The sequence below is a fragment of the Octopus bimaculoides genome, chromosome 17, assembly GCF_001194135.2.
Source record: "Octopus bimaculoides isolate UCB-OBI-ISO-001 chromosome 17, ASM119413v2, whole genome shotgun sequence".
Classification (NCBI taxonomy): domain Eukaryota; kingdom Metazoa; phylum Mollusca; class Cephalopoda; order Octopoda; family Octopodidae; genus Octopus; species Octopus bimaculoides.
This window is the reverse complement of record NC_068997.1, coordinates 26,975,638-26,985,975: the sequence shown is the minus strand read 5'-3', so window position 1 is coordinate 26,985,975 and position 10,338 is coordinate 26,975,638. Positions and strand designations below refer to the sequence as shown.

Genomic DNA, 10,338 nt, shown 5'->3' with positions numbered 1-10,338 from the left:
TTGTTTTTTACCATTTTAAGGACAGTAGAATTGCCGAATCTGTGGAATGATAGTAAAAATAATGCTTTACAGTATTTATTTGCATTTACATACTGAGTCAAAATCTCTGCAAGGCCAACTTTATCTTCCGTCCTTACTTAGTTGATAAAGTAAGTGCGTGTTAAGCACTGGTGTGATATAGCTGCCCATCTCCATCATTCCAAATTTATGGCCAAATAGCAATTCTCATATAAGGAATTGCTATTTTATATTAATTCCTGCTATTTGTAGTGATTTTTTTTTTTTTTTCAAAATAGAAACCACAAAAAAAAAAATAATAGCTGTTGCCATTGTTGTTTAGCCTCACTACGCCCTGTCCTTTCTCATTTATGTTTTACATACAGCTGTTGACTTTCAACTATTTAATTAGATTAATCACACCAATCTCACACATCTTGAACAACTTGCAAAAGCTACAGACAAAACCACTGCCTCTAGGTCAGCGCTGTTCAAGCAAACCTGTAATCCAAGATATTACAGTTTTGACAATCCTTTCTTTCTTTTAACAATAATATACCTGGGATTGCATTATTGGATGTATCTCTTGTAAGACTCTACATTGTGATTTGAGATGGATTTGGCTGTTATTTCTTGTAGGGCAAGTGACAACAAGGTGGCTCGTGTTGGGAGACAGTTTGTATTTTTAGTTGGAGTAAGTAGAGTTATCTACCTTACATCCCCCCATACTGGATGCAAGGTATAAATACACAGGCCAAAGTTACTGATATTGGTTTATCTGGATGTTGTCAGTCTCTTTTGCTGAACCACTAAATTTTGGGGACATAAACACACCAACATCGGTTGTCAAGCGATAGCAGGAAGGACAAACACAGACAGAATGACACACACACATAAATATATATATATATATATATATATATATATATATATATATATACACACACACACACACGCTGGGCTTCTTTCAGTTTCTGACTACCAAATCCACTCACAAGGCTTTGGTTGGCCCAAGGCTATAGTAGAAAACACTTGCCCAAGGTGCCATGCAGCAGGACTGAACCCAGAACCATGTGGTTGGGAAGCAAGCTTCTTACCACACAACCACGCCTGCATATATATTATCACTTGAACTATATGTAATATATTCCATTTTTATCTTTATAATAAATGTATTTGACATTTTATTAAATGACTTGTTTGTTTGTCCACAGCGTTCTGATGTTTTCCAGAAAGATGTCGATGGAAATACAGTGCTACACCTAACTGCAAAGGAAGGTTTTAGCCATATCTCTTGGATTTTGTTGAATGTTGGGGATTGTAGTCTGTTACACATGAAAAACAAACAGAATATGACGCCACTAGACCTGGTTCTTGAAAATCCAAAAAAGAAGAGCGAGTAAGCATAATTTTTCTTTTTTGTTGTTTAGTTTTAATGAAGCAGCCTTTTTATCAAAGGCATTCCACCTATGACCATCTTGTCTTAGTTTCTCAGCCAATGCATCTAGCACTACCTTATACTATGTGTCTTTCCATATCAAATACTTCATCATAATACTCCTCATCTGCAACACAAGTCAGTAGACATTTATGTAACTGGATGTTTGTCAATTGAATTGAGATCCTAAAACTAAGGTGCTACATAAAAAGCGGTAGTGCTGGTACCATGTATAAAGCACTGATGATGGTGCTGTGTAAAAAGCACCCAGTACATTCTGAGGAGTGATTGGCATTAGGAAGGGAATCCAGTTGTAGAAACCAGGCCAAAACAGATTATGGAACCTGGTGCAGCCCCTGGCCTTGCTAGTTCCTGTCAAGCCATCCAACCCATGGAAAACAGACATTAAATGATGATGATGATATTTGTCAGTTCTCTCTCTCTCTCTTTCTCAATCATTAAATAAATTTAACGATCTCCATTCTTTCTCCATTTGCAGCCATAAACAGCTGGTGTCTCTCCTGTCATATATGTCTTCAAAAAAAAGTAACCAGAAACCTCCAAGTCCATTGTTTATCTGGTGGCTTCAACTACTACAGCCCTGCCTTGTCTATACCAGTATGCTTGTTATTGCACATATGACAGGAGACCAGTACCAAGGCGCTGTTGCCATCTTTGCTCTCCTCTACTTTCTATTTCTTCTCAGGAAACATTCACACAGAATGAATCATGTATGCAAGTAAGTCGATATCATGTCTCATATTTAACCCTTTAGTATTTAAACCAGCCAAAATATTCTACCTGTTTTATGTTCAAACCAACTAGATTGGGTCTCTCACACCTGTGGTACAATGAATGTCATTAAAAAAATATACAATCACATCATCAAAATCTCAAAGGTTCAAGATTATGGCTGATTAATTCAAAACAGAGTCAATAAATAAGAATTGTAATGCAATTTAATTTGAATGCTAAAGGGTTAAGGCAATGAGCTGGCAGAGGTGTAAAAAAACAAAACAAACTGGGTGTATTATGATTAATGCTCAGAAAAATTGGAAGAAGTGTTTAATGTTTTGAGCCTGTGCTCTTGTACAGAAAGGGTAGATGAGGGGAGAGAAAAATAAAGAGAAAAGAATAAGTGTGCCTAAATTGAATGGTCACCACATGCTGAAAGGACTGGAAGAGGAAGAAATGGGCATTGTGTGTGTGTGTATTTGTCTGTACTCTTGTTTTGACATCACATGCTGGTTGTAAATGAGTACCATTGCCATTCAAGCAGAGTTGTGCCTTTGCAAACTTCTGTAAAAAACATGTTTGACCTTGGGGAAATATTACCTTGCTTGGAAACAGGTAACGGTGTGGCAGGAAGGGCATCTGGTCATAGAAAATCTGCTTCATCAAATTTCATCTGACCCATGGGAGCATGGGGAAGTGGACATTAAAAGGAGGGGGAGAGTGGTGGTGGTGATGTGTTTGTGTGTGTGAGTGTGTTATCACTTTGTCAGTACTTATTTCAATGTGTTTTTTTTTTTATTGTTCTTTAACCTTTTTGATACTTGCCTACCTGTGACCAGTTTTGGTCCTTGTTTTAAAATTATCTAAATTATAACTTTCCATCAAAATTTCAAGCTAATTTATGTTCAAAACACCAGCAACATTATGACATCTATTTTAGTAAATTAGACTTTATTTTTAAAATTAATCGAAATTAACACAGTATATTTCCACAGAAATATAGTAATAACAAAATGGTTAATATTATTTTGTCCATTTGTTTTCTCAGATGGCCGAACCCTGTTTATGCTGGGATGTTTTCAGCTGGTCTCCTTTATTCAATATTTACCTACTTTTTGATTTTATTACCAAGTATCCTTTTTTGGTACCACAATTATCTCCCATGTTTGCTTTGCTCTCTGTTTCTCATATTCATTCTTAGTTGTGCCTTTAAAGGGGCCACTCAATCTGTTAGAAATAGCAGCCAAATTTCCCCAAATCTCATCCTATAAATTTAAATAAGGAATGGGCACTTGAGAAAATGTTGGAATAAGTCAAATGGGATAGCTGTTTGGATGCCCAGAATTTTGCATGGCTGGTTAGACATTCAACCTTTTTTGGCAACAATATTTTTTGATGCATGCGTGCACACACACACAAATGCATTAAAAAATTTAGAAAATAATTTTAGAACAATATAAAGGAAAAAGTTTAGATAATTAAACTTAAACCTTAAAAGTGGGGTACTTTAATATATAAGAGAAAATTCATAAGGCCTTTCCTAAGCAAATTACTAAGGTGGTTATAATAAAACTATTCCACAATGAATTTATAAGTCAATTAAATTATCATCTGAGTAGGAGTTCATGGATTAAATTAAATCAAAGCCAGGATAAATCAGGGGCGTGCAATAATCTTTGTGGCTGGGGAAGCAATGACCAAAATTTTGTGTCACATAGATATTTGAATCAAATTGATATACTCACATAAAGAGAGAGAGAGATAGAGGTGGGGGGAAAAGCAAGAGGGTCATTAAAACGTCCAAATAAGTTAGTGTTGAATCAATGATGCCAAAACAGCATTGCTAAAACATCATCACATACACAGAAAAAATACATACCCCTTTAAAAGCAGGATGGTCGAAGTTGGAATGACGTAAAGCATAGATCTGCTTGATCAAAATTGATTAGTACTAAACAACAACAATAAATCCTGTTGTATTTGTTTAACTCCAGGTCAACCCTCATCAAGCAGACCTGTGATCAGAGTCGTTTAGCCATGATAATTTCATCTTAGTATATCCAGGACTACATTTATCCAAAGGTTTTTTTTCCTTTGTTTTTATTGGTAAGATGAGATTTAATGGAGATTTGGCTGATATTTCTTGCAATAGTTGTCATTTTCTTTGGCTTGAAAGAGCTCCTGAGGTTTTAAGAACAGAAAGAACATATTGGCAGATGTAATCTGAAGAACACTATGTTGGAAATAAGATGGAATGATTGGGATATGTTTCATCACATGTTTTCTCAGTTCAGGGCTTATTCAGAGCTAAACAGTAACAACCAATAGTATTTCCTTTGTCAAATCAGTATAAAAAAAAATAAAAACACAAAATCATGATTTGAACTCAATTCCAAAGGACACTAAAGTTGATGCATGTGTGTGTGTAAAACCATTAAGTCAGGTGATAATGAGAGAAGAACATATATATATATTTAACCACCTGCCTTTCATAGGATCATGGTTGTTTCACAACCTTATTCATGTATTATTAATTTCAGTATGGCAGAAATTATGCGTTCTTGTTTGGGTTGATATATATGCCCAGCATGACCACCAAGGTTGACTTTGCCTTTCATTCTTTTGGGGTCAATGTAATTAACTTACCCACTTCACCAAAATTGCTGGCCTTGTGCCAAAATTTGAAATCAGTATGTATGCTCAACATTATACAATACAATTATGTATTCACAAATTAATGTAAATAAAGAAAGCTAGTTCATCAAATCACTAGAACATCTAGATTTTCCATTATATGGACACTACATTACACTCTTTTGTAATTGATTATTATGTAGTCTGTTAGCCGAATCCATAAGAACTTTCTGTGATAGCCACACAATTTTCTGAATCCACACCTTATACTACTCATTTATATATAAGCCAAATCTGACTAGAAGTTGGTGCAGCTTTCTAACTTGCCAGCTGTAGTCAAACCATCCAACCCATGCCAGCATGGGAAATGGACCTTAAATGATGATGATGATGATGATGTATGCATGTATGTGTGTGTGTGTGTATGTATATATATATATATATATACACATATAGCTGATATTATAGCTCAAATGTTCCATGAGTCCACAGTTTGTATTGCCTCATTGCTACTTGAGTAGATTGACCTGCTACAAATAGCAATCAAATCTTGTGTGGCTGTGTAGTTAAGAAGTTTGCTTCCCAACCATGTGGTCTTGGGTTCAGTCCCAATGCATGGCACTTTGGCCACTTCTCTTCTATAGCCCTAGACTGACCAAAGCTTTGTGTAGTTTTGGTTGATGGAAACAAAAAGGAGCCCGTTATATATGTGTGTGTGTATCTATCTACCTATCTATCTATCAGTCTGTCTGTCTATCTGTTTATCTATCTATGTATTTATGAGTGTGTACCCATGTCATGACAGCAGGTTATTGTTGTAAACAAGCATCACTGTCATACAAGCAGTGTTGTTCGTTTCCAGTCTTCTGTGTAAAACATGTTGAGCCATGGGAAAATATTACTTTGCTTGGAAATAAGTGAGGGTTGGTGACCAATAGGGCATCTGGCCATAGAAAATTTGCCTCAACAAATTTCATCTAACCCATGTAATCACAGAAAAGGAAGAACAAAGACATATAATAGTCTGTTGCTTGCACCATCACATTGATTCATGAACTTATGGGAGAAGCGTCACTTGACCTGCTAGAAAAAGCAGCCAAATCTTTTTCAGCTTACCCTCTTTTGCCATTAAAAACAGAACAAGCACATTAAATTACAGAATGGTCACTTCTGCTCAACAAGGCATGACCTGAGGTTAAACAACATCAACAACCATGTCCACTGATGCTAGCATTATTCCCATCTTAATTTACAATCATGAATACATGTTTTGTGATGACATTGACTTAGATATCCTACTATTCCTTAATTTAACTTTCAGATACCAGAGATTATATATTTTTGCATTGTCTTTCCCCATTTTTGACGACACTTTTATTGTATTTATACTGGAAAATGCTGAGGACTGATCCTGGTAGGTATATTACATTTCTTGTATTCAAAGCAAATATTATAAATTTGTCTTTGCAGGATCCATATCCAGATGATGTGATGGCTGGCATTACACATTAATAGAGATGATTTCATGATTGTCATTACGAGATCCAGATTCTGGTCATGTGATATGGTGGTTATCATCACATATTGATAGAAATAATTTTATGCCTACCCTCACATATGGTCACAAACGTTGGGTAATGACTAAAAGAGTACAGTTATGAATGCCAGCAACTGAAATGGGGTTCGTTGACAGAATGTATAGCTCAGAGATCAGGGAGTCTCTCCAGGTTGAGCCACCACTCTACATTGAGAGGTCATAGCTCCAGTACTCTGGACACGTGATTAGAATGTATTTCATCTATCTTTATGGTCTGAGTTCAAATACCATTAATGTTGACTTTGCCTTTCATCCTTTTGAAGTCAATAAAATAAGTACCAGTTGAGCACTGGGGTTGATGTAATTGATGTACCCTCTCCTCCAAAATTGCTAGCCTTGTGCCAGAATTTGAAATCATTGTCACCATCACTGCCACCGCTACTTTGTCTCTATATTCTGAGTTCAAATGCCAAAGATGACTTTGCCTTTCATCTTTTCAGGGTTGATATAATAAATACATCAGGGTTGATGTAATTGATTAGCTCCCTCCCACAAAATTTCAGACCTTGTACCTGTTGTAGAAAATATTATGCACCTGCATTTAATCACTATAAACAAATCATTTGTACAGGTCGTTCAACAAAAGCTGAACATTCTTATGTCATCTTCGATTGGGAGAATCCATCATTGTTGTTGCTGTTGTTGTTGTAAATTTTTTTTTAGGCAGGATGCTATCTTGATGTGTGGTTTGATGACAACAAGTATCCTCAAATCTCAAGAATCTTTCTTAGAATTCTTGCAGAATACAAGATTGCACTTTTCTGCAGGTTGATAGTGCATGCCTCAATTCCAATATCCTTTAGTCCCTTAGGTATCAGTTTGAGTGTTGTGCCAAATGCTCCAATTACCACAGGAACTATTATCACATTTGTGTTCCACAATCTCTCTGACCAGGTCCTGGTATTTTTCAATTTTTTTTCAAATTTTCTGGTATCCATCATTTTATTATTTATTCTTCAGGTACAATCCGGTACTCCCTGTCTAAAGATGGCACTAATTGCCCTTATACACTAAAAGATCTGTGTGTCCCACCATTGAAAGTCGAAATATTTTGTGAAGAGTGTGAAGTAAGTCAAGTATATCTTTGATTTTTATACTAATTTAAAGTGTATATAAAGTTTGTTTTGTTTTGTTTTTTTTTTCACTATTTACATTGTAAAAATTATTTGATACACACATACACACACTTTCGTATATATGAGGGGATACTCAAAAGAAACTGGAATTTTGCAATATTATTTTATTCACTTAGATTTACATGTTTACACTTTTATCACCTTCAAAGTATTCTCCATTTGAAGCAATGCATCGGTCCAGGTGTGTTTTCCACTGTTTGAAGCAGTCTTGGAACTCTTGCCAAGTGATACCTTTTAACACCTCTGTCATTTTTTCTCTTCACCTCTTCTACATCTGCAAATACCATAGTTCTAGCTTTCATCACCAGTGATGACCTTCAAAAAAGGCCTGGATCAATTTCAAACTGTTCTTTCAGTCCACGATACGCATTTAGTCGTGACTGTTTTTGATCTTCTGTGAGCAAGAGAGGTAGAAAACTTTGCTGCAACTCTTTTCATTCACAATTCTTCATTCAAAGTTTGCTGGCAGGAGCTCCAGGACACACCAATCATATCAGCAAGTTCGTCAGTCATTCGGTGACAGTTGTCCAAGTTCAGTTCATGAATTTTCATTCATTCAGGAGGTCCATGGTCCTCAAGTGACAAGTGACCATTCTTAAAGCATGAAAACCACTCATAAACTTGTGTTTATATAAGGACCCAGAAATTGAAATACAAAATCTGTGGCATCTTAAAAAGAGGTATGATAAAAAGGGATGTCAGAAACATCTAGATAATATCCCAGGGTAACCATGTCTCAGATAAAACCAAAGGATTGTACTGACAAGTACTGCCCACATCCTTAGAAAAACCCTATCCATTCAAATGTCTGTGTTGTATTAAATGAAGATATTTTGCTACTTCCCCTCCCCGAACTTTCAGTCATACTGTAACGTCTCTTATCCTTTATTCGCCCCAGGATGCTGGGTGTGTCTTAGCAAATGGCTGTAACAAACATGCAGGTTAAAAGTAAAAAATAATAATAGTAATGATAATAATAATATAGAATTTTCATTATACAATGCTTGTCTAATAGATATTTTAATTTTAATAATTTTCTTTCATTTTCTAGATTGTGCGAAGTCCTCGAGTGAAACATTGCCGCCTCTGTGTGACATGCTTCCAAAATATGGACCATCATTGCCTCTTTCTGCTGAAGTGTGTTGCGAAGAATAACCACACATTGTTTGTGTGGTTCCTTATTTGCTGTGCAGCCAGTCTGAGTTTCTTCCTCCTCACTGCATTGCTCTATTGTGTTAATGTTTACAAAGACTTCACCGTTCTTGAAACGGTTGTCATATTGATACGGAGCAACATCTGGATCTTGACCCTCTCCACCATGGATCTCTTCTCCCTCGCTTGGATTCTCACGTTGATCCGATTCCAGTTTATCATAGTCTCTCAAGGGAACACTACGTATTTCCAAAAATCTGACAGTGTTTTGACATCCACTGAAAAGCTGTTGAACATTGCATATTTCTTACAGGGAAAGCAACCTTTCGCGTCTGACCCCTTTGCAGCCTAATCCTACTCGAGATCATTCATACATTAAGTATTTTCATTTTACTAACGACGCATGCTCTCTCACACACACACTCACATAAACATTTACACACACACTCACACATACATATTTATTAAGTGCTACATCAAACATGTGACACAAACACAAATATATAGTGGTTCATAAAACACACTCACATTAAGTGTCATATACCACATGTGACCCATACACATACACACGCACGCACAACACAACACATATTAAATGCTACATAAGATGTGATTTTTCATATGCTAAGTGCTATATAAAACATATGACTCACATAGTTAAGTGCTATTGAGTGGTACATAAAAGATGTGGCACACATAAAATGCTACATGAGATATGCCACACACATTTATTAACTATTGCATGAGACATAACATACATATATATTAAATGGTGCATTCTACTTGTGACAGATATATTAAGTGCTACATGAGTCATGTGACACATTAAATATTACATGAGACATGATTTACACAATTGAGTGCTACATTAGACATGTAATATATATATACTGAGTGCTACATAAAACATGTGACATATATTAAGTGCTACATAAGATGTATGACATTCATATTAAGTGCTATATGAGACATGTTACATGCATATTAGGTGCTATATGACATGTGTTACACCTTGTCACCACTATTTTATCTATTTTCAGCTCCATTCTAGTCACTCCCATCTCTCTTCTATAGTGGGAGTAGTTGTGTAGTTCCTCTCCAGCAAGAAACTGTTTTATTCTGGCCCTTTTCTCATACTCTAGCTCCACCCCATCATCTCATTGCATAAAGCTACCTCCCTTTCTACAGCAGCTTCTCTCACTCAAAGGGTCTCTTAGTCTTGCAGGTTGCATGGTGACCTCACTAGTACTGGTACCATCACAAAAAAGGCACCCAGTGCATTCCGTAATGTGGTTGCCCTCAAGAAGAGCATCGAGCTGTGGAAACTATGACAAAGCAGATGGAGCATAAAGCAGTCTTCGGAACCCTTAGATTTTGTCAAACTCTCCAACTCATGCCAGCATAAAGCATGGACATTAAATGATGAGGATGATGATAATGGTGGAAAGGGGACATTTATATAAAAAAAAAAAGTATTGGGTGAAAGGGGGGTGCAAAGCTGTATAAGATTGAGAACCATTGATAATAGCAAATATACATACATTAATTTATACATATATACATACATAAATACAGCCATAATCAAACATACTTACATACATACATACATACATATATATATACATACATATATATATATATATATATAT

The 10,338-nt window shown here is 35.9% G+C and overlaps 1 protein-coding gene across 1 annotated transcript in view; it reads left to right on the top strand.

Moving 5' to 3' along the window:
* Positions 1–10,316, top strand: part of LOC106878475 (palmitoyltransferase ZDHHC13) — an 18,081-nt gene extending 7,765 nt beyond the window's left edge. The window contains exons 4-9 of the mRNA XM_014927692.2: positions 1,212–1,396; positions 1,935–2,174; positions 3,219–3,301; positions 6,126–6,218; positions 7,362–7,468; positions 8,589–10,316. Coding sequence (XP_014783178.1) covers positions 1,212–1,396; positions 1,935–2,174; positions 3,219–3,301; positions 6,126–6,218; positions 7,362–7,468; positions 8,589–9,041 — 1,161 coding nt within the window. The 3' untranslated portion in view covers positions 9,042–10,316. The remainder of the gene's footprint in view (positions 1–1,211; positions 1,397–1,934; positions 2,175–3,218; positions 3,302–6,125; positions 6,219–7,361; positions 7,469–8,588) is intronic.
* The last annotated feature ends 22 nt before the right edge of the window (positions 10,317–10,338 follow it).